This window comes from Stigmatopora argus, chromosome 21 (assembly GCF_051989625.1).
Source record: "Stigmatopora argus isolate UIUO_Sarg chromosome 21, RoL_Sarg_1.0, whole genome shotgun sequence".
Classification (NCBI taxonomy): Eukaryota; Metazoa; Chordata; class Actinopteri; order Syngnathiformes; family Syngnathidae; genus Stigmatopora; species Stigmatopora argus.
This window is the reverse complement of record NC_135407.1, coordinates 12,591,721-12,617,026: the sequence shown is the minus strand read 5'-3', so window position 1 is coordinate 12,617,026 and position 25,306 is coordinate 12,591,721. Positions and strand designations below refer to the sequence as shown.

Below are 25,306 nucleotides of genomic sequence, written 5' to 3'. Positions count from 1 at the left end.
TTTTTAGTTAGATTAAACACATTTTATTACTATTAAATCACTAGTTATGTGTTACTTTGTTAATAGATGGCGAATTAGAAGAAATAAAACATTTGTTCCAATCCAATATCCTGTTTTGGGTGTTTTTTCAGAGAGTTGGAACAAATTAATATATTTCCCATTCATTTCAATGGGAAACGTCCGCTTGAGTTACGAGAATCTCGTCATACGATCTCAGTCCCGGAACGGATTAAGATCGTATGTCGAGGTACCACTGTATTATTTTTTGAGATGCAAATTTGATCTCTCTATTATGCTGTTCACTGGACTCTTACTGGCTACCGTAGGTACTGTCATCCTTCACCACTTTGCAGCTTCAACATTAGCCGCTTCTGTACATCACAATTTTTATATTAAGTATCCAAATCAAAAATGTTACTTTTCACAATGCTGTCCTGTGTCTCAATAGACCTCTACTTATTTTTTATTTTAAAAGGGAATATTTGGGGATAAAGGTTGGTGGTGTTCTAACATGAAATAACTTTAAAATACTCACTAGACAATAGACTTCAACATTGATGGAAAACCCACTGGCAACATCTGATCTGAAAAAAAAAACCAGAATATTTAAACAATCCCTATAATTGTATAATTTTCTATTACTACTGTTTAAATGTGCTCATTTTGTTAAAGGTGATATAAACTCATTAAAATAAATGATTTTTTGGTTTGATTATGTAAATACTGTTAACAACACTGACAAATTGGAATGGATAAAAAACATAAGTACTCAAAATATTTTTCAAACTCTGCTTTGCCTGCCAGGGCTATGATTCTGTAGGCGTACCCCAGCCGACTGTAAATCACACTTATGGCGCTTGCTAGCATTGATGCTTATACTTTGAGCATTTTTCCTCTGTCAACACAGTCATGCACGTTTGAACTGTCAGAGCCAGAATTCAATTCTGGAGGGTTTCCCAGAGACTGCAGCAGAATTGTCAAGTATTTTATCCTTTTAACGACGCAGTAGTCTGCCTGGCCATCTTACGTCATTCATTTTAAAAGCCGAATTCCCACCTCTAGTAAATTATGTAAACCGGAAAATGAAATCAACACAGCTTGACACTTAATCCATGCCCAAATATTTTTTATAAAGGAATAAATGTAAACTTGTACCCAGTGTTGTGGAGATGTCATGGATGACCAGGAGATTAGGGTTAATGTTGTGCAGCTGCTACGGGGAGAATAAGGGTCAGGCTCACGCTAACCCTTTAGCCAACATAAAATCACACAGAGCAAACAAAATATTAACTGTTGCAATAACTGTGTGTGAGTGTGGCAGGGTGGGCTGATTTCCCTAAACTCTTTTAATGCATTTTGGATTCGAGGAAATTCACATAGTACCGTATTTACTCGCATATAAGCCGCTTTTGTCGGACCAAAAAATGATGACTGAATGGAGGGTGGGGGTTATATGCGCATAAAAAAAACGACTTGAAAAAAAACTGCAAGGTGACGGTGCCGTGACACGAAGACTTCACGACAAAATGGCGCTGTTGCATGCCCCATGACGTCGTGACGCAAGCGAATGTTGATACGGTCATTTATTTCAGAATAGAGAAAACATAAACAGATGCTGTAACACCGCCTTCAGGTCAGGGGACAAGTTACAATACAGCGCTGGCAGAGCAGACCTGAAGAGAGAAATTAAAAATGCCAAGGCAGCATATACAAGGAAAATTGAGGAGCACTTCACAGTAAATGACCCAAAGATGTGGCAGGGAATACGACACATTACCAATTACAATGACAATAATATGCCTGTTAACGTAGATGCCTCACTAGCAGAGGAATAGAACCATTTCTTCGCCCGCTTTGAGACTGACAAATCGGATTAAGTCTCAACACATCCACCATCCTGCAGCAGTACACTGAAGCTTCAGGAACATGAAGTGAGACAGATACTGCGGACTGTGAACACCAGGAAGGCTGCTGGCCCCGACGGAGTACCTGGGAAGGTGCTCAAAGCCTGTGCTGACCAGCTGACTGGGGTTTTCACAAAGATTTTCAATTGTAAGTATATCTTGATGAGAACCTGATGCTTTATAATTACAGAAATTAAAATTTTCTTACTAGTTTAAGATGTTTGGCAGCCATATTGCTTCTAATGTCAAAATATCTCAATTCTTTTGATGGTTTTTACTCCAATAGTTGTCACTTTCGAACAAGAAATACAACGAAAAGAAAATCAATATTAGCGAGTTAGCTTAGCCTTGCGATGTTGATAGCGGTGGGACACTTCACCTACCCAGATACTCCGGTTAGAGAGTGAGACGAAGGCACACCAATGATTCTTCACCTTCTTTTATATCAAATCCAAGTAATTGACAATGTAGAGCAGTCTTCTTTGACAACACATTTCAGTCAACTTTGATGAACACTTAATCAAACTCCGCTGGAAACGTTTGCAGTGCTCTCTACTAAAGACTACAACTCAAACTATAGGACCCTAAGGTGTCCGGCCAGGTGCCTGAAGGAAAGGATATAACCTGCCTTTTAATAAAAACAAGGGAAGACAGAAAATGTATAACAATCAAAGTGGAATTTTGAATTATTTCAAAATCAAGGTTACTCGCGCCTGACCAGTCAAAGCACGTTTAACTAAGTTTACAGGTGCCTGGAATTAGGTGAGACGGATAAGCCCCGAGCAAGCAGTTACGGGACCGTGAGTTTGTTCACGTTTTATGCAAGATACGCACGTTATTTTTCTTAAATTTCATTCATAGACGTCAAAACAAATGAAAGTATCGACCAAATTCGTGACATCACGCGCCAACGCAACGGCGCCATTTGGAAGTGACGTCATCGTGTTGCGGCGCCGTCAATTTTCAGTTTTTTTGTATGTTGTGATTTTATGTGCATATAAGCCGTACCCTCGATTCAGTCATATTTTTTTTTGCCCAACAAAAGTGGCGTATATGCGAGTAAATAGGGTAATTTGTGCGTTTTTTTTGTGAGAAGGCTCTTGATGTCCTCTGTCTGATTGATGCACACCAAATTCGACACACGTTCCCAATCTGCCATCAGGGGTGTTAGTCCGGAGTTTCAACATCATAGGTCTCTTAACAGAGAACAAAACGGATAAAATATAAAAAACTATACGCTCAGATTGCGACTAAACCGTCGGCTGGATTTCAACAAAAATTGGCTGGGTTTTCAATCTGGCCGTTCAGAAGGTCCATGCCAAGTTTCACAGTTTAGTTTAGAGCCACAATTCGACATTCAATAACACCAGAATTTCCTGAAAACGCTGTTTTCAGACAAAATAAGGTCAGCGTGCGGTGAAGCGGAAGGACGAATTGGGGCAAAACTTAGCGGCATCTTTTACCCCACGCTCAAACTATTCATTGGCAAACCATGCATACAAAAAAAAAACAAGCAACAACAACCTCCATTGGATCTCTACTTCTTCGAAAACCCACATCCCTGATTCACCTTAACCGATTACCTCCAGCCTTACAACACATGGTGCTCAGAAGTACTCATGTTGGTGTGCTGTGAAAAGGAAATGCGATTCCCATTAAAACATACGGCATGTGAAAGGTGAAATTGCACGTGGCCACGCTATGTCCACGTTGGGAAATTTGAACAGTATTGAATGGCCTCTTACGCACTTACTTTGACCCTACACACACGCGAACGAGCACTACTCCCAAGCCTTACTCAAGGCCCGGCACCGCCAGGCTCTTCTGCTTGTTTTTAATAAATACACTTCTTGATAATTGTACTTGTGTACAGGCGCGAAAACATGTAGTATGGTATGTAGTAATAAAAGGGGTGGGTGATCCTACTTCGCATTTTTTCAATTATCGTGGTCATGTCAGGTCTACATTATCCGCGATATTCGAGGGATTACTGTAGTTCCTGATTCTTGTGCCGCACATCGTTCTTCATAGACTAGTTTCGAGTTTTTTTCAGTGTGCCTAGCATAATTTAAAGTTGTAGGATTTTTATTAGGGTGGGTTTATTTTAATATTTATTATTTGCTTATGTATTGTAACGAATGTTGAACGCACAGCGTGAGTGACAAGAGGGACAGACATTGTATGCTTCAATGTTGTGGCGTCAATTGATAAATATGTATTTTTATATTTCTGCTCTTTTGCATTCATATATATGCAAATATATTTATAACACAATTGCTATACTTTTATACTTTTTAAAGAGTATCGGAATAGTATCAAAGATCGAGGAATGGATGATTCTAATTGAATGGTAATTAGTTCTGCAAGCAGTACTAAACAGGCCCAAGCACCTCCTGCTTAAGTCAGACCCCTGGCAAGTCGGACACGCATCAAGTCCCACTTGCAGCTCGGAGTGTCACGAAATCGCATGTTTGCACAGAGAGGCTTGTAGGAGAAATTGAATGGGGTGCCACTGAGCTCCAAGGCCACGCCTGCCTACCAAAACCAAACCATTGTCTAATTTGGACCACCGGAAAAGCTTAGGCAAAATTTTGTCGCAGTACGTGCTTCCTAACAGCCAGATAAAAACTACTTCCTGTTTGCAGCAAACACTGACTCAACATGGTAACAGACACCAACCCGTGGACACAAGGTTCAAAATATAGTATGACTAAAGTCACCTAGACAACAGCTGATGGGGGACAAAAAAACAGACAAAAGACGGACTTTTTATTGACACTACTTGGCGCACTGGGGCATCATTGAGTTGTTTAACCACGGCCATCTTCAAAACCAAGGAAAACCTGACACTGATCCGAATGGGTCAACACAGTGTTTGGCAATGAAGTGAGTTTAGCAAGTTGGCAAACACTATTTGATCTTTGACAGCTTTTAGATTAGATTAGAACTTTATTTCATTCCGTATTCGGGAAATTTCCTTGGTTACAGTAGCAAGACAGACACACAACACATTGTAGACCTAGGTAAAAAACTGGAGCCACACACAGGAAGTCCAGTTAGTCCCTCAGTAGTCTGGAGGTTTTAAAGATCATCTTTTCCTAGATCCTCCTAAACTGTCCTATCAACTGATCAGCAGCAGCGGAGAGGCCGGTGGGGGGCTTCAAAGCACACAAGCAGCCCAGCAAGCACCGGTAGCTCCTCCATCTGACCGGGGAGAGATCTCACGCTCCCATAACAATGATGGAATGCTCGGTCTAAAAGCGTTGCCTCTTCTCCCGGCACTATCATCCACTGCTCACAGCTGATCATGCTTGCATGACAGCGGAGGCACGGCTTAACAGCTCCAAAGACGTCTAGGACGAGCACAAAGAAACCAAGCCACGCGACTGGGTGGGGTCGAGTCGCAAAGGTCGCAGAACAACAAAGCAAAAAGCATAAAGTACAAAGCAAAGTATATGGGAAAGCATTAAGAAATATTAAAATGCAATTAAAAGAGATAGAAAAGCAGCAAAAACACAAAAGGAGTAAGAGCGGACGGAGCTACCGCTACCGGCTGCCACTTGAGCGGCGCCATCTTGGAAGCAGTAGCAAGAACGGATACAGAAATAAGAAAAAGAAATTGTAGAGTTGGATAAAACTGGAACCACACAGGAAGTCTTTCACAAGGTGGGGAACTTCTGCAGACTGAGAAGGCCACGAACGATCACGAAAAGCTACCATTCTGATAACTATTGATATGGAAATTTTAGTCAACAATGGAACTGGACAGGAAAAAGTAAAAACAAGTACTTTTTGTTGCCACTAGTTTGTGCTGTAGAATTTTCGCTAAGGACCCCAATAGAACCCTTCAGAGGGGAACAGTGATCAAGGTGGTGGAATTTTCACCTACGTTAATGAGGGATTAATAAGGCAAAGCAGACTACAAAAGGAAGATAGAATGGGAACTTCAAAACGCCCAAACTATGTGGCAGGGTATACAGTCCATCACCATCCCCAGGGTTTTGCTGCGACTACTGGAGATAATGGACGTGAGACGTGTGCTCCGTGCCGCGTCACTAATTTTATGTTGATTTTGCGTGAATTCACATTCACAGGAAATACCCCGGAAATGGAACAAGGGCACTCCTGAAATGGGGTCGACAGAGGTTGGCAGCTCTGCACTGGGCAAGAAGGCACAACAGAGGGTACATTTTCTGAGAACCTTCAGGAATGAGCAACTTAACACCAACGTGATGTGATGATGTCCTTCCTGAGAGCAAGCTGACTTATGATGTGTCAGTGTGACACACAAGCTGTACAGGAGCAGACAGGAAAAGACTGCAGAGGGTGATCAACACAGCACAAAAGATCATCAGCTGCCCCCTACCTCCTCTGTACGAAATCTACAAGTCCCAATGCCTAGGAAGGGCAAAGAGCCTCACAAAGGACAACACACATCCTGGCTTCCACGTCTGCAACCTGCTACCCTCTAGGCAGGCGCTACAGCAGTCTCACAAAAGACAATACACAACCTGGCTTCCACATCTTAAACCTGCTGCCCTCGGGCAGGCACTACAGGAGCCTCACAAAAGACAATACACATCCTGGCTTCCACGTCTACAACCTGCTACCCTGTGGCAGGCGCTACAGGAGCCTCACAAAAGACAGTACACATCCTGGCTTCCACGTCTTAAACCTGCTGCCCTTTGGCAGGCACTACAGGACCTTACCGGTCAAAACAAACAGACAGAGATAGTGGAAGTAATGGTTGCTTTGTTCGCAGGTGTTGAGATGGGCAAGGGAGGATCACATCTTTTGTTCTCACCTCATCTACTTGCTACAAGACATGATTTGAGTGTCACCCACTTGTTCATTTGCATATAGTATTAAAAGTGGATGTGTCTTGGGAGCTGGTCCTGCCTCCAACCCGGAAGCCACTGAAGGGTGGACAGAGAGAGATGCCCGGACTGGTCTGCATTGTCTAAATCTGGGGTGCTCATTACGTTGATCGTGATCAATCGGTCGATCTCCAAGGCACTACTGGTAGACTGCCTGAGAGTAAGGCTTAAGCACATCACAGATTTTATATTAAGTATAAAAAAGTTAATAAAAATGTCAAAATTCACGATGAAATCGCAACCGAAGGACGGGAGATGAAAAATGGTGGAAGTCAGGCCTCTGCTTCTTTTTTGGCGCTGAATTGGATTGCACTCAGCGCTAAAAAAGAATGAAGTACCGAAGAAGAATTACACCGCAAAAGAACTGCGTCATCTCGAGCGGCCAGTCAGTCGGCAGGCGATCCAGCGGCGCGAGTGGGCTTCCTTGAGCGGCCGGTCGTCCGGCGATCCGGATGCCTTCCCGGACATTCTTATAAAAAAATAATGGAAAGTGCAAGGGTTCACACGGATCGCATGTGTGGGGATTCTGCTGGCTGGCTTCATGGCAAAGCCAGCCTTAATCAACAAGTTCGACCATCTTCATGCTTGAAAAAACAAAAACAAAGCCTATGTTTTGGCTGATTTGTTTGTAACAGACAAGTGTTTTTTAGGTCATTGTATTACCTGACATGTTTCGATCCCACACTTCGTCAGGCGAGTACAGTAATCCCTCAAATATCATGGATAATGTAGACCAGACATGGCCACAAGAAGACAAAATGAACTTAATATTACTAAGAACAAAGCCTTGCTGCCTGTATACTGGATGAGCAACTAGAAAGCCTGGATCACAAAAGCCTTCACAAACTGTTTCATCCTGAAAGCAAAGCTGTACCTCGCTGAAAAGGAACTACCATTTAAGGACTTGGACTAAAACTCCCATAACCTGTTTTTATTTTATTCTATTTTTTATATTTATATCAAGCGGAGAGGAATTAATTTCATTTTGAGTACAGTATTTAAAGTATTTACATTTTTTTTAAATATACATTATATTTAGATTATACATTAGTCTACTTATGCTTTAGATTATACATTAGTCTTCATATTCTTTAGATTATACATTAGTCTTCATATGCTTATAACTAATATTCAATAAATACAGTTCTTGATACCGTATTTATTCGAGTATAACGCACAAAATGTTGTATCAAAAAACTGAAGCTAAGATCGCATGCGCATTATAAATGAGGTCTTCGCTTTTTTGACCAAATCCCGGGGGAAAACTGCCCTCCGCCGGTGAAAAAAATCCCCTCTGCAGCCGTTACAATGGGATATGTAAAAACCTGTCTTTGTCCACCAGATGGCGCGCTAGAGCCCGTTCTACCAGGGCCCAAAGAAGGTAAACTTATATCCCCTTCAGTACTTATTTTCGAACATATTTCATCTAATCATCAATTTAAGTTAGCAGCATCTTCAAATTTATTTATAAAATTTTGAAAAATCACGACCAAATCTCTGACAGAGAGAAAGAAAAGATCACATTTTATAAAATTTATATTACTAATGGAGTTTGTGTTGCTTACATCATGAACTTTGTAGGGAAAGTTAGTGTGTCTCCACTGAGCCCACAGTGTGTGCTCGCCAGGGGTGTGGCCACAATGTTTTCAGCACCAGCCCGAATCATAATGAAGAAAAAATGTTCTGAAAGAAAGTTCAAAACATCAATAACAGAATTTCTCTGTAAATAAATTTAAGTAATAATAATTTACTATATTAAGTAGCTTTACCTGTTTTTTTTGCGGGGGCGCAAACAAAGTCCGCTTTAAGAGGCAGACGTAGTTCTTGCAGACAAATGGAGCCCTTGGATGGTAAAATGGTTGTGGGCTCTGAAACGATGCAATCTTTCTTCTGGTGCGCACAATTCAGACGCTGCAGCTCTGTCTTAAGTGCCTCCCTTTTCTCAGCTAGGGTAGAAACAGGAACCAAATGGAGTAGATTGAATTCAGTCGTATCCTCAGATTTGGTTTTGACAAAGACAACTGTATATATGCAAGGTTAGAAGCAGAAAAGCCTACTATTCTTTCTGATTTTAGCAAGGAACATGCCACACCATCGCTACGGCTTCCGCCATCTTGATTCAACTGCACTGTAAAGTGGAAGAATTTGCTAACACGAGTGCATTGGGAATCATTCGAGTTACAAGTTCTGATGAATGATTTTCTTGTGCAACTTCAGCGTGGCAATCAATTCAGAAACGCTTTAAAATTTTTGATTTTGTTTCTTTTCATAAGGGAAGTAAGTATTATTAAGGCTGACTAAACCACCAGTCTTTTGTTTTGAAACAAATCCTATCATTTCTGGGGTTGTTCTGCAGGAAGTAGGCATACACAGCACTGGTAAGTCTTATCAATATGCCTCCTCAGAATAAGCGCAAATTGGATGACATTTTTAAGAATCCAGACACTCGCAGAACTTTATTGATTCTTATTCGACAAAATATCCCATGTTGAGGCCGTCTCCAAAAGGACCGACATTTGCACATTGCACAACAAGCATGTGCGACTTCAGCGTGACAAATGGTGGAATTACTGACAGTAAAATACGTAGAAGGACCCAAACACAAAGACAAACTTATTTTCATTATGCTGCACTTTTTCTCAATACTTTGCAAAAATACAATATTTCAATAATGTTAAAACATGGTAATGACGGTTTGATTTAAATTGTCCTGTGCTTATTTTTTTTTACATTTTATATTTATTTTGCGTGAAACGCATTCACTCCGGAAATACTCCGGAAATGGGACAAGTGTACTCCTGAAATGGGGTCGACGGAGGTTGGCAGCTCTGGTAAAGCTTAAATGTGCATAAAAAGACGAAACTGCAAGGTTTCGCCATGACACCATAACATCATGACGCCATGACATCTTGACACCATGGCGCCAGGACGCAAGACATTGCGGGTGATACAGTCATTTATTTCAAAATGGAGAAAAAATGAACAGATAAAAGGCTAAACAAAATTTACTTTGATGTTTTTGAATCAAATTAAAGAAACAAACGTGAAAAAAATCTCACTTGTGCCTGCCATCTTACCTGTTAAACGTGCACTGATACGTACATACATACATACATATACCGTATTTTCTGCACTATATTAAAAGAAGCACACCCTCAATGAAGAACACTTTTCTGTACCTGGGAAGGTGCTCAAAGCCTGTGCAGACCAGCTGGCTGGAGTTTTCACAAAATTTTTCAATTGTTCCCTGCAACGATCCATCAATCCATCCTGCCTGAAATCTGCTACCATTATCCCTGTCCCCAAAAAGCCAACCATTGACAGCCTGAATGATTATAGGCCTGTTGCACTCACGCCTGTGATCATGAAGTGCTTTGAATAGTTGGTAGCCCGCCATATCAGGAATACAATCCCTCCCTCAGTTGACCCTCACCAGTTTGCTTATAGAGCAAACAGGTCCACTGAGGATGCTATCACCATTGCTCTACACACAGCACTGAGCCACCTGGAACACCATGGGAATTACAGGAGGATGCTTTTTATTGACCATAGCTCAGCCTTCAACACTATAAAACCAGACATTCTGACTGACAAACTCTCCCACCTTGGACTATCCTCTTCCATCTGCTGCTGGATAAAGAACTTCTTAACCAACCGACCACAAACTGTTAGACTTGGTCCCCACCTCTCTTCCTCCATTACACTGAGCACTGGGTCCCCTCAAGGTTGTGTACTGAGTCCTCTTCTGTACTCCCTGTACACATACGACTGTACACCAACCCACCAGTCTAACTCCATCATCAAAATTGCCAATGACACCACTATGGTCAGACTCATCTCAGAAGGGGATGAGTCAGCCTACAGAGATGAGGTCAACAAACTGCCCTCTGGCAGACGCTAGAGATCCCACAAAGTACGGACAAATAGGCTTAAGGACAGTTTTTCCCCACATCCATTAGGACTCTAAACTTGCGGTAACACAACACACAATCCCTTCTGTGTAATAACTTCGGGGTGAGGTAATATGAAAAGACGTTTATGCTGTGATCTGCCTCCTACTGGCTGACTGTAGGTAAGTGAAAGACAGTGAGAGGTAAGTGATCCGCTCGGGGGGGTGATGCTATGTATCCATAACGGCAGAATGCCAAATTACGAGTCCGAAATTATCACTTATTTGGGTCTTTTGCCGAGAAAACGCACCTTATGGAGAAGCACTACCAATTTCGTCATATGCAGTTTCTGAATGTGATGACAATTAGGCTTTTGTTGTTGATGATGACGACAGGGCCTATGTCCGATTATTATTATTATTTTCAATTTTTACATATATAAGGCACATCGCATTTTAAGGCGCACCGCATTATATGGGTCTACAGTAGAGGCTGGGGTTACGTTATGCATCCACTAGATGGGGATTGTGTCTCTCATGGTAGAGGTTTACCCATGCTGACAATTACAGGCCTCTCTAATCTTGAGAAAAATCATTGCACATGGTATATATATATATATATATATATATATATATATATACATATATATATACATATATATATACATATATATATATATATATATATATATACATATATATATACATATATATATACATATATATATATATATATATATATATATATATATATATACACATATATATATATACACATATATATATATATATATATATATATGTGTATATATATATATATATATATATATATATATATATATATATATATATATATACACATATATATATATATATATATATATATATATATACACTGAATAATGTTGCCTGCATGTAGACAAACTCAAAAAGGAAGTCATGTGAGAGGTACAATTAGGAAGTGCGTGCATAATGGTCTGGTTTGTCATCCCTAGGTAAGATGGCGGCGACATGAGCAAGCAATGGCAGGCACAAGTGAGTTTTTTCACGTTTGGTGCAAGATACGGTTTATCTTTTTTCATGAATTTCATTCATAGACGTCAAAAAAAAAATCTTGTGTTATGGCATTTTGTCACCTTGCAGTTACGCGCATGTCAAGTCTATTTTGTGCGAATATATAAACTGTACCCTCGATTCAGTCTTTTTTTTGCGATGTCAGGATTATTAGTTTCACATTATTATATATTTGCTCACAATGAAGAATATGCTTTGCTTTAGTTTTAAACTTTGGTCATTATTATTAGATTATTGGTTTCACATTATTATACTTTGCTTGCAATGAAGAATATGCTTTGCTTTAGTACAGTGGTACCTCGTCATACGACCGCTCGTCATACAAAATTTTCGTCTTACGAAGGAAATTTCGATCGAATAATTCGCCCGTCATGCGATCAAAATTTCGTGATGCGACCAAGCCAGGTCTTTTTTTGCATATCTTTCGTGTATAACAATATCTACGAGCATGGAACGATTTATTCAGACGAGTTCCTCCTAGGACCAGGAAACACACAACGCGCGGGCAAAAAGAGGGCTTTCTGGGTAATGAAGTATACTCGTGCACACAACACCCATAGGCAATGGCAACCTTTCTCAGAATAAAACTTCATTACCCACAATCAATACGTGGGTAAGCTCAACTATTGTATTTCCTGTTATTCTTTCTAAGAAAAGAAGCTCACGCGATCGTTCTTTAAAGACTATTTCTCGTTGGCAAGTGGTCGTGCGTTATCCTATTGTGATGACATTTGTATGCGACATTATCAAAATATTTTGAAGGGTAGACAAAAACAAACAACTCTTGATGCGTTCCATTTGAAGACTTCGGCAGAGCGGCCAGGTGGCGTCAACCCGTCGAACTACGTAAGGTAAAAAAGATCACAACAAATTTAGAATTTAGTTTTGTTTGAAGTCAAATTAAACGTTGAGTGTCTGTATATAGTTATCCAAGTTAATTTAAATTTGTTTGTTCGTTTACTAGTGTATTGTTGCCGTGGATAAAGCCCCCCCGAACAGCCCCCCTCCTCCACCTCCGTGTGTATTTCGTTTCCTTCCCCTCCGCGAAATGTGTCTAATTTTACTCCTATTAAACACATTACTACTATCAAACCACTCGTTATTTATTACTTTGTCAATATATGGCTAATTATAAGAAATAAAACATTTTTTTCAATCCAATATCCTGTTTTTGGTGTTTTTTTTCAGAGTTGGAACGAATTAATTTGTTTCCCATTCATTTCAATAGGAAACCTCCGCTCGAGTTACGAGAATCTTGTCATACGAGCTCAGTCCCGGAACGGATTAAGCTCGTATCTCGAGGTACCACTGTATTAAACTTAGGTTTCAAATTATTATATGTTTGCTTGCAAGGATGTAAATGCTTTGCTCCTGCTAATCTTAACTAGTCTAAATAAAGAGGAACCAGAAGGAAATGATCTCCTAAAGTTTTGCCTTTACTAATAATATTTAATCCTGGAAGTCTAAACAAAGAAGATCCAGACCTGTGTCCACCAGGTACTCCACAAGACTTTCAGACCTTCATCTGTTTTGCCTCTTGGCGTCTCACCCCCTCCCCTTAGAATTGAGACGTCCATTGTAACTAGTGTCCTTGAACTTAATAAACAACAAAACTGGCGTGTGAGGCCAGAACGGAGTTGGGACATGGCACCAACGGTTCGTTCTCCTTGCAAGTAAAAAATCCAGAAGACTGTCGTTTTTCTCTTTATTTGTGCATGCATTTGAGGAGTGCCCATTGGTGAACCTATTATTTATTGGTTTTTCGAGCCGGATAGTCAAGATAACAGAAGGAATCCAGGTATAGAGTCGACATCTGGGAAAGACCGTGGGCACGGCATTTAAGACCCTTTTGATGGGCTGGACCTCAGCTCCGCACCTGGGTTCCCAAGGTTGACGACTTAAACAAAAAGAGTTGAAGACATCTCTGGTGAGTTCATGTGAATGTGTCCATTCGTGATCGGTTTCCGAATGCTTGAGCTCGATTAAACGATCTTAAATAAACATTTGTAGGAGGATGCGCATGCTCGGATGAATCATTCATATGAGGAGACAGAGTAGTACTCGTCACTAACAGATGAAAAGACAGTTAGACATTAGTCTATAAAACTGAAAGGTGTCAGTGTACTATACCTAAGCCAGTCGGTACTTAAAGTCCGAGTGTATGATTGTGTTGCGTGTGTGGTGATAGCCTAGGGAAAAACAAACAAAGAAGGAAAGAAAATAATAATAACGGTGAAATTACTGCCCTGATCGCACACCTAACTTCAAAATGGTTAGATGCAACAGCAAGGCGGCTATTGATGATGAGCCAACACAGCGTCTGGTGTATAAGAAATGGGAATTTGTTGAAAATCAAACCGCTTCGATAATTAAACACCTAAATTTATGGATAGACAAATATGACTTGGTGGGCCATCTTGAGAAAATGAGGGAAAGAAAGGTATACCAGCAGGAAAAAGTAAATTCAGCGCAAAAGAGATAAGGAAAGAAAATAGGAAAAGGTAATTATAAAGACACAAAAAGAAAACTGGGGGTTTTAATAGAGAAACGAGTCAGATAACTCAATTTAGTTGTCTAAATTGCTTATAAGTGCACTCAAATTTTTATGTTACCGTGCTGTGTCTTCATGTTTTTTTTCTTTTTTTCTTCTACTTTTTCTCTCTTCCAGTGTTCTCACAGCTGTGATCTAATGTGTATGTGATGTTTTTTTTGTTGCTATCGAAATGAGCCGGGAGTCTGTTCCCGCTATCATTATTGTTTCTCTTTTTATCTTGCTTAAGTCTGTGCATTATGAGAAAAGTATAAAAAATTACTAGTCAAAGGAGTGAAATGTATGACGTAAAAGCTTTGTCACAATTCTTTACAAATGTATCTAATTGCAGAAACTCATTTTGGTTATGACTATTATATATATTATCATTACGGCAGATAAACTGACACTGTGTTGTGTGAGTTGGGTTAGAGACTACGTTAGGACTGTGGAGTGTGTCCAAGCAATGGATTCTTTGGCATCTAGTGGAACGGTGTTGGGAAATTATTTAAGGTGCCTGGATGTTAATTCAGTGGGTTGATCGTCTGATTTGAGTCTAATTTGGGAAGCCGTCAGCACGAATTTAGAAGAGATTGTCTGTGGAAGTGAAATATATGGATGTCGGGAACTAGAAAGCAGTCTTTAAACAATTCTCAAAGAAGAACAGTGCCAGATCCCTTCCGGGAAAACATTACAGCAATTGGCTCTAGACATTGCTGAAGCAAACTTGTGTGCAGAAAAAATGTTTTTTTTCCATGGGATAAAGTTGTGCTTGCTTGCATTTCGGAGTCTCAGCAAATTGTGTGATGTGGTCGGAAACCGGATGGGAATTTAGCTTACTATGGACTAATGGTAGTCTTCTCTAAAATGCAATACTTACGGGTAAAAAGTGACATTTAAAACATGATACCTCACTGGGGAGGCATTTGTAAACAGAGCAAAACATCTTGGAATTTATGACAGATAAACTGTGTGAAGAGAAATCCTGCTTTTTGCAGCGAGTCTAAAGCTCACAGTTAGCGGCTAAGAGTGCGCTTACGTTGAACATTTCAGAATAAGAGCAAAACATGGTCAGCAATAAATGTTGGGCTCTGCAGTTACTTTCGCATCTTTCGGATTCTACACAAGAATATCTTTCAAGGTGATAAAAATAATCAGTTTGGTGAAAGATTGGTTCGTTTTTTCTTCAAAATAGGGAACAGAGCAAGATATCAATTGTTGACCAATTTGTTGATTTCAAAGGGCTCTAAGAAGAAGTGAGTATAACTTACATTGGGCATGTCACCTATTTCATATTTATTGATAAAACTAACTTTCAGGGAATAAAAACAAATATTGGTATTGTTTTTGAATGGGTGGTTTGTTCAAAAATATGCTAACATTATGGATTAGTTGGTTTGATAGAAAAGGATGGAAAAAATTAGGATTATCAAACACTAATATTTATCATTGGGAGATGCCCAGTAAAAGGCTATTTTTGTCCAATTTGCTTATTGTTGGGTTTAATTATGGTAACAACGAGCTATGGAATATGGGTTTAATGGAGGTAAATGTTAGAGTACAAATGTAATGATTGGCAAGGACAATCCTAAAAGTGGGAAAATGGATATTCTGCAACTTCAAAAACCTCTAACTAAGACAGACATGGCTGCAATAATCAAAAAAATCGTTAAGTAGGATCACCCCTATTATAACTACTTTTTTTCCCTTCAGTGCTGAGTCCTAGTAGCAAGAGTGGCTTCCGCTTACGAGTTAACCCTAACCCTAACCCTAACCCTAACCCTAACCCTATTTTCACATTTTTATGAACTTTAAAAAAAATAACAATAATAATACTTTTAAAAAATAATTAATAGCAGAAAAAATTGCGAAGAAGTAAATTTGCGATAATCGAGTGAAGACTTGTTTGTCGTTTTTGGGTTTGACAAACTGTGGTGGCGCATGGGTTCTAGATTACTTAGGGAAAGTGGCTCCCATTTCTAAAACAAATTCGAGGAAATTTGGAAATTACCGTATTTTCACGCCTATAAGGCGCGCATAAAAGTAAAAAAAAATCTCCAAAATAGACAGGGCGCCGTATAATCCAGTGCGTTTTATATATGGACCAATACTAAAATTGTTATCACGATAAAATAAAATAAATCAGTCAATAGGACAACTACGGAAACCAGCCCCCGACTCTACTATTTTCCCGTAGATAAAGCACTGCGCAGTGACTGCTGGGATATAGAGTTCTTAATACACCCAGTTCTTCAATACAGTTAGTATGATGGCAACCACACTAATTTGGTGCTGGCCGTCATTTCGGCTGTATTTACAAAAGAAATCCTGCCGCTAAATGTTGGCGTCAACAGAGCATTCAAAGCTAGACTGTGAACTATGTATATATATTATATATAATAACTCGGAGCTTGCCGTCATTCCCGGAGGCTTAAGAACTACAACCGCGGGACCCAGCGTTTTGGAAGACTCATTTGGGCAATTGTTTAATTCGGATACAGAAAATGAGGACTTTGATGGATTTGTGGGTGATGATGACGTGAGTAAGTTGAAAAATGTCCAAATAAAGCACTGCCGAACTCAGTTTTGCTTCCGTTGCCTTTTTAAAGCGTGTTTTTAGCGTGTGGGTGTAGCGCCCAAGAACTATATTTCCCAGCAGTCACTGCGCACCGGAACCCAGAAATAAGCTGCTTCCGGTAGCCAGCGCTATTGCGATTTGATGTTCATCCATATACAATATATGCGTCTAATGAAATGGTGCATGCTTTGTGTGTCTAAAATACAGAAATAGCACTCGTTACTGACACTGCGGCGTAAAATACGATGCGCCAAATAGTCGTGAAAATACGGTAGCTCAATTTTTCACTAGACGTCTGAAATTTAGCAGGCCAAATGATTCATCAAAAACGCCGGGTTCCCTCTCTTCGTTGTCAGAGTCACCGTCATTGCCATGTGGCTCCACAGAAATGATGCGGGCTTTGGCAAAAGCTCGAACAACAGTGCACGCAGACACGTTAGTCCAAGCGGCCACAATCCATTCGTAAATAGTGACGTAACTAGCCCGGCGCTGCTTACTCTGCTTACTAAAGCTGTGACGGCTTTGAGCTCGAACAACAGTGCAAGCCGTGACCGGACGTTTGGTCGCCGGACGTTTGGTCGCGGACGTTTGGTCGTCCGGAACAAAAACAAGGTAAAACAACACGGTCTACGCATCAATAAAAGCCAACAATGGTCCTGAGAAGTTTCACTGAGCGGACGTGTGAGTGTATAAGAGTTTGTATGTACATGAGTTGTCCCCTTAGGAAGGGACGTCAGTCAGGGTCTTAAGAAGTTCTCCAACAAAACACAACAAAAGTACGGGAAATTTGGAGCTTTTCTTTAGCCTAATAATTAATAGGGCATTAAGTATGACTAAATAATAATTCACAGTTTGTATTTAGGGAATTTGAGCAACAATTTAAATGGTTATTATCAATAACCTTCCGGGCGACCAAACGGCCGAGTACCAGTGCAAGCAGACACGTTAGTCCAAGCGGCCACAATCCATTCGCAAATAGTGGCGTAACTAGCTCGGCGCTTTAGTTAAGCCTCCGGGAATGACGGCAAGCTCCGAGTTCATTTTCGTGACTTGTTTTTTCACCGCTGCTGCGAGATGGGCACGCGTAAATCAACTCAGCTTCTTCTTCTGGACTTGGCGAAGCTCGTTCTCCTGCTTCCTCCATTTGCTAACCATGGATTCGTTGATCTAAAATTCCCTCACGGCTGCTCTATTCCCATGTTCCCCTGCATAATTGATGGCTTGAAGTTTGAACTGAGCTTTGTAAGCGTGTCTATTTGTATTATATTCATTTTCGGGGGGCCTTAGAGACCAAACCGAAATTGTTTTGCAATAAACACATGCCCACACTATTTACGGGTACCTTGTAGGGGCGTGCCTTTAGCATCTGACCCCACCCACGTCCGCCTTCTCTATATATAAGAAGCATGTCGGCAAGAAGTGCTCTCAGTCAGGCTTTAGAGCTTACACACGGCACTCCGCATTATAAGGCCCCCTATCTATTTTGGAGAAAATTTAAGACTTTTTAGACAAACTGTGGTGGCGCATGGGTTCTAGATTACTTGGGGAAAGTGGCTCCCATTTCTAAAACAAATTCGAGGAAATACGGAAATTAGCTCTATTTTTCACTAGACGCCTGAAATTTAGCAGGCCTTTCATGGCATAAAACAAGTCCTGGAATATGGTCAACATTAACACTTTCAAATTGTGAAATATCAACCTCTGAGTAATCCAAAACTCTTTATGTAGATGTATTTTCTAAGAATTAATGGAATGGACAAAACTCGAACAGGATACAATATACAGTGGTACCTCGTCACACGACCGCTCATAATACAATATTCTCGTCTTACGACGGAAATTTCGATCGAACAATTTGCACGTCATGCGATCAAAATTTCGTGATGCGACCAAGCCAGGTGGCCATGGCTTTTTTGCATATCGTTCGGGTATAATAATACTACGAGCACCGAATGAGTTCTTCAGACGAGTTGCGACCAGGAAACGCACAACGCGCATGCGCGGGAAAAAGAGGGCTTTCAGGGTAATGAAGTATACTCGTGCACACAACGCCGATTGGCAATGGCACTCTTTCTCAGAATAAAACTTCATTACCCACAATCAATACGTGGGAAAGCTCAGCTGTTGATTTCCTGTTATTCTTATCTAATACGAGGAGTTTTATATTACTTCTCGTTCGCTGCTCATAACATCCAGCGGCACCGGCCCGCAATTCCCTCCTCGCAATATTTCCGGTCGCAACTCTCTCTCATAGGCGCTGTTCAAAGCGGTTGCGACCAGACCCCATTACAACGAGGGAGTTGCGAGTCGGTGCCCCCGATGTCCCCACGAGCAGCGGAGCGATCGCTAAAATGTACTACTACAAGACTATTTCTCGTTGGCAAGTGGTCGTGGGTTATCCTATTGTGAGGACATTTGTGTGAATCATTTTCGGAATATTTTGAAGGGAATACGTAGTACAACAGCAAACAGCACATCGATAGCGAACGTGAGGGCGGAGGCGTGGCAAACCGCCAACCCGGAAAACGAAGGTAACAAAAGAGTACAACAAAATTAGAATTCAGTTTTGTGTAAAGTTACATTAAACGTATGTTTGAGTGTCTGTATATATTAATCCAAGTTAATTTAAATTTGTTTGTTCTGTTTACGAGTGCGTTGTCGTGGGAAAAAAAAGAACCCCCCAACACCCCCGTCTCCCGTCGGCGAAATCTGCCCAATTTTACTTAGATTAAACACATTTTATTACTATTAAACCACTAGTTATGTGTTACTTTGTTAATAGATGGCGAATTAGAAGAAATAAAACATTTTTTCCAATCCAATATCCTGTTATTGTTGTTTTTTCAGTGGGTTGGAACGAATTAATTTGTTTCCCCATTCATTTCAATGGGAAACGTCCGCTCGAGTTACGAGAATCTCGTCATACGATCTCAGTCCCGGAACGGCTTAAGATCGTATGTCGAGGTACCACTGTATTGACCGCTACTAAACATTTAGAAGCAGAACTATTACCACCTCATTCATTGGACAAACAGCTAAACTGATAGCATTAACACAGATGTATAACTTAATGCAAAACAAGGAGGGTAAAATGCATACACATGGTTGAATTGTTTATGTGTGTGTGCTTTCTATGTGTAACAGTTTTGCCCATTATTGGCAGACAAAGGGTTATCACAGCCACTGGCGTGGCAGTCGCTCATGCTGACTTATTGTGGCGACTAACGGCTACAGTTTGACTTCCAAAACAAATTTCTATTTTTAAATGTGTGGCGCACATATCTAATACATTAATTACCCATTTCCTTCGGGAACGATTTTGCTGATAGGACAGCAAAGGGGGGTGAAGCTGCCAAGAAGCTTTGAAAGCATACAATTAAAGTTGTTGTTGAGAAAACTTGGTGTGAAATTTCCAGGTTAGAAATGTTTTAATATGCAAATGAGCGCCTCGAGATAAAAAAAAATATCCAAGTTACGAAAACCCTCAAAAAGTACATGCATTCGTCATCCGTTATTTTATTCTGACAATATTGTCGCGGATGCATTGATTCTTACGTTAGAAGCTCTCTACTCTATACTGGGCTCTCACTGGCTGTTTCACAAAAGCACAGTTTCAAGATTCTCTCTTATGTACTTTTGACCGCCGTTCCTCTTCATGGAGTTCTGACTGTATTTTTTGTTGAGTTTTTCCAAGTGTGAATAAAGCAGCTGCTTCGGTTTTTATCATCATGCCTCCCAAGAAAACTACCAGTGCGAATGAAAACCAGTGGTCAGCGTGGATGACGAGTTGGTCAAGGGGGCATAAAAACAAACTCTAGAGTTAATGGAACACTTTACAATATGGGGGGATACAACTAGAAGACAGACGAGGAGGAAGCAGCCAGCATCGCAACAGCAAAAAAACAACAACAACAAAATCAAAGAAATGCTGGAGATATTTTACGAACTCTGTCTTCGTAGAAAAAAAACACCATCCAGAAAGTGTTCACGAGTCGTGCGATCGCCGACTTTGACGGAGTTTGTCTGTTGCATTATAGAAACATTATTAAAAGTTGTCAAAGGCAATCAATCGTCTTTGGATAGTTTATTTTTTCAAAACGTCCGTCAACCAGCATACCAGAAGGGCAAGTGAAATCCAAACAGGTAAGAACCAGTAGTGACTAATAAAACGGGTGAAAGATTGAATTCCAAAGAAATCATAAAACGTTCATGTTTGTTGTTGATTAATGTTGTTGTTTGAATTGTTAATGTTGCGTTTATAAGACGGGTGCTTATGTGTCCGTGTGGTTGTCAATGTCTTCTTAGGGTTTGGGGTGGATGTATGTGTTTGATTTTAGCCCGTTGTGTCCCCGACCCACGGGGCTTAACTTGCTCCGCGCCGCCGTGGAGGGACACAAAGCAAACACGCGCATGCATGCACGCACGCACGCACGCACGCACGCACGCAGACACACATCCACCCAAAACAAGACAGTGGTTGTGTGCTCTGTCTCTTGCATACCGTTCCTCTTGTTCCAATGTGTTCCAATGCGTTTCAACACGGATAGATTTTGTATGCTTTAAAGACATTAATAAATCATTTTCTTATAATTTTCTCTCATTTTTTGTGTGTTTCCTCACATCTTTCATACAAAATTGGGACACTTTGACCAATTTTAAAAGGTTTAGTTGGTAGTTGTGTGAGGACCGTGGAACATATTAGATAATGTACATATAAAGTTTACCTATACTTACAAAATTTTCAAGTTACGAAAAAAGTTCTGGAACCAATTAATTTCGTAAGTAGAGTTATGACTATGTCTTAAATTGTGATTTCATTGATTAGGTATTTTTAAAATTCATATTCGATACTTTACAAATACTTTTATGAAATTTAAAACATTAACTCACATGCTACCAACAAGAGTCTTTCTGCCTCCGCTTCCACCTGGGATCCTTTCCCATGTTCCTCATCTGTGCAGCAGTTGAGAGCCTGGCTGGCCTGGTGGATGATTGTTTGCTGAAGGTTCATCTCATTTGTGAGATTCTATATAAAAGACACAACATCAAATGATTAGGGGCATAATAGAGTCTGCCTAGCTCAATATTCCCAGAGTAATTGGAATAAATCAAACATTTAATATCAGACCTTTATCTTCTGTTGCACGCTAAACAAGCTGGGTCCTTGCAGATCCTCTGTTCTATGAGAAACATCTTTATTCATTCGCACCTCATTTGTGTTAGGTTTCTCAGGCTCCTTCAATCGAATGGACCTATATGCATCAATACTTAAACCCAAAAATAGTACAAATTAGAGGTGGAAATGTTTCACAAACTCTATGATATATGAATTTAGTCACATAAAACCTAGTCACGTTTACCAGTTGGGTTTAGGATTGTTGACTAAAAGTCCTGTAGATCAAAACCTTATACAGTAGCCAAAAAGGGACCATAGTTGACGACAGAGGTAAGAATAAAATGGATCTTAATGCTGGAAAATCTATGAGTAATTGTGACAGAAAATGCCACAAAGAAAACTTTGAGAGCTTGGCCCGATATACACATTTAGGCTAACAGGTTTTTAGTGTTGTTCTCAATAAGCACAATGCAAATGCAAATTTTGATTTTCATACATTTCAAAAGTTGCTTAAAGAATTTTGTATAAATACTACATTATGGCAACGGCATCATTTTTTAAAAATTGAGATTGAGTTTAAATTATATCTGTATTTCCACACATTTCTTAATCAACATCTGAGCATCTAAATTGAATTGAACTTGAGACCTAAACAGACCTATGTCCCATTATTATTATTACTGAGACCTAAACATTTTTTAATGACATTTTCGAGCTTTCAAAGTTAAAGAAAACACATATCATTTGCAAAAACTTCATAACTTGTGGAAAATATTTTTAAATGCCAATACTGTTTTCGCATATTAAATGATCAGATAGCCCGCCCTTTCTGTGACATCACTATATTTCTTGTACACTAGATCAGGAACGGGCAGACTTGTGGGCCTAAACGGGTTCTCATACTTGAAAGAGGAGCCAAGCGAGGAGGCATATATACAATGCAACATGCAGTGTGCTAACTTCATAGCAAAATAAGTAGAGGAATAACTTGACAACCGAGTGCCCCACCATACGATAAAATTGAGATACGAGTAAAATTCCAAGCAAATATTTGCCTTGAGATACGAGACAAATTTTGAGATACTACCATACGAGACAGCCAGGTGGCCGAGACACGGGAGGCTGCTTATGATTTTAGCGCAGTCTTTCTCGCCTGCCTATATACAGACACTCCTCAACTTACGAACGCAATTGGTTCCGAGCGATTGTTCATAAGTTGAATTTGTTTGTAAGTTGATTTAGTGCTATATTTTGTATTATAATTTATGTTTAAGGCCTATATAAGTATATTGAAGGTTTATATAAGTGCATTTGTATGTTTAAGGCTTGTATAAGTAACACGCATTGGTTTGTACTGAAAAAAAAAACATTTAATAAAATGGAGAGAATATGTACAGTACTGTAGAGAGAGAGATAGATTTATGTATTAGAAACTGGCCAAAAGAAGCGACCTAATGACGATTGCACAGTTTTCTTCTTTTTTTCATCATAAATGATGCAGTAGCACTGTATGGCATCATTCAATTGATTTGCAAACTTTGTGCAACGTTCAATATTTGGGTCCTGCTGCTCGATCTTTCTGTTTATAAATGGTACTGAATGTGCAACGCTCACCACTTTCTGACGCGCATCAAGCTTCGTTATTATTGCCACTCATTTCAAATGAAATGGCTTGCCTCTTCCTTGCAACTCCCTCAATAGAAGCCTTTAGCTTTTTACCAACCATATTCAATATTGGATGCATGAGATATTTAATGATACAAATGAAAAAGGTTCTTTGCACACTGGAGATACATTCACGCACTTCCGCATTGCAACGAAGAAGGTAGATGCTGGGTGAGCTGAGCTCTCACAGCGCCAGGCGTCGGTATTAGCGGCGGAAAGAAGTACTACTCCGAAAAAGACGCGAAATACAAAATTGGACTTGCGAACATTTTTGGACTTAAACGCAATTTGCAGACATGTTCGTATGTACCGTTGTTCGTAAGTTGAATGTTCGTAAGTAGGGGAGCGTCTGTATATATATATATATATATATATATATATATATATATATATATATATATATATATATATATATATATATATATATAGATATATATATATATGTAGAGATATCTATCTATCTATCTATCTATCTATCTATCTATCTATCTATCTATCTATCTATCTATCTATATATATATATATATATATATATATAGATAGATAGATATCTCTACATATATATATATATATCTATATATATATATATATATATATATATATATATATATACACACATATACACACACACACTTTCTTGTCGCATCTTCCTCGTGTAGATATCTACGAGCAACCGGCAGAGCGTTGAATTTTTTCTGTAGTGTTTTTGCGTTAGTCAGTGCAGAATTAAGGTAAAAGCAACGGGTCCAAAGCAAGCAGGTGCAATGAAGGGCAGTGCGAAGAAAAGGCGTGTGATGACAATCAATATTGAGCACAAAATAACTGAAAAACATAAATGGTGTATGCGTGACGGAGATGGCTCGCCAATACGAGAGGAGAATTTAGAAGGTTGTGTGCGTCATTATCGTAATATTTTGAAGGGGAGACATAAGCAAACAACCCTAGATAGGTTCCTTTTAAAAACTCCGGCTAAAAGTGAAGGTGGAAGCGAGGCAAAAAGAGCCAAGCCGGAAGAAGTTAAAAAAAACTAAAATAAAAATTGAATTAAGTTTAATGTTAGGTAAGATAAAAACGTATTTAGAAGTGTGTCTGTATCGTAACCTAAGTTCATTTAAGTTAAATTTATGTTTATGTTATGTTACGAGCGCATGCTCTCTCTCTCTGTCTCTAATGATGTCTCATTTTAGTATTGAACATAATAACCACTAGATAGTTATTGATTACTCTGTTAGTAGATGGTGAAATAGAAGCAATGCAAATCTTTTTTTCCATTGTAATACCCTGTTTTTGGTGTTTTTTTATAAGTTGGGAACAAATTAATTTGTATTTAATTAATTTCTGTGAGAAAAGTTGATTTGAGATACAAAAATCGACATACCAGCTCGGTCCCGGAACGCATCAAGGTATTACTGTACAATCAAATATATAACCAGATTTACTAACAGTGTACACTGAGGATTGTGCCTTACAAATGAGGAAAAACAGGTCTTATCTAGGTTGCATATTTAAGTGTATGAATATGCAAAATGTGGCGTTTCTAAACTATTTGGCCAAATACTGAGATAACATGTACTGTATTTTCCACACTATAAGGCACACCTAAAAGCCTTGTATTGTTCCAAAAGCTGACTGTGCACCTTATAATTCGGTCCGCCTTATATATGGACCAATAT

The 25,306-nt window shown here is 39.6% G+C and overlaps 1 protein-coding gene across 4 annotated transcripts in view; it reads right to left on the bottom strand.

Moving 5' to 3' along the window:
- anln (anillin, actin binding protein) overlaps positions 1 to 25,306 on the bottom strand; it is a 101,611-nt gene that overhangs the window by 40,533 nt on the left and 35,772 nt on the right. For all 4 annotated transcript variants that reach the window (XM_077590711.1, XM_077590712.1, XM_077590713.1 and 1 more), the window contains 5 exons: positions 21,981 to 22,119; positions 21,743 to 21,878; positions 8,551 to 8,727; positions 8,347 to 8,464; positions 536 to 584 (listed from right to left, as the gene is read on the bottom strand). In XM_077590711.1, coding sequence (XP_077446837.1) covers positions 536 to 584; positions 8,347 to 8,464; positions 8,551 to 8,727; positions 21,743 to 21,878; positions 21,981 to 22,119 — 619 coding nt within the window. The remainder of the gene's footprint in view (positions 1 to 535; positions 585 to 8,346; positions 8,465 to 8,550; positions 8,728 to 21,742; positions 21,879 to 21,980; positions 22,120 to 25,306) is intronic.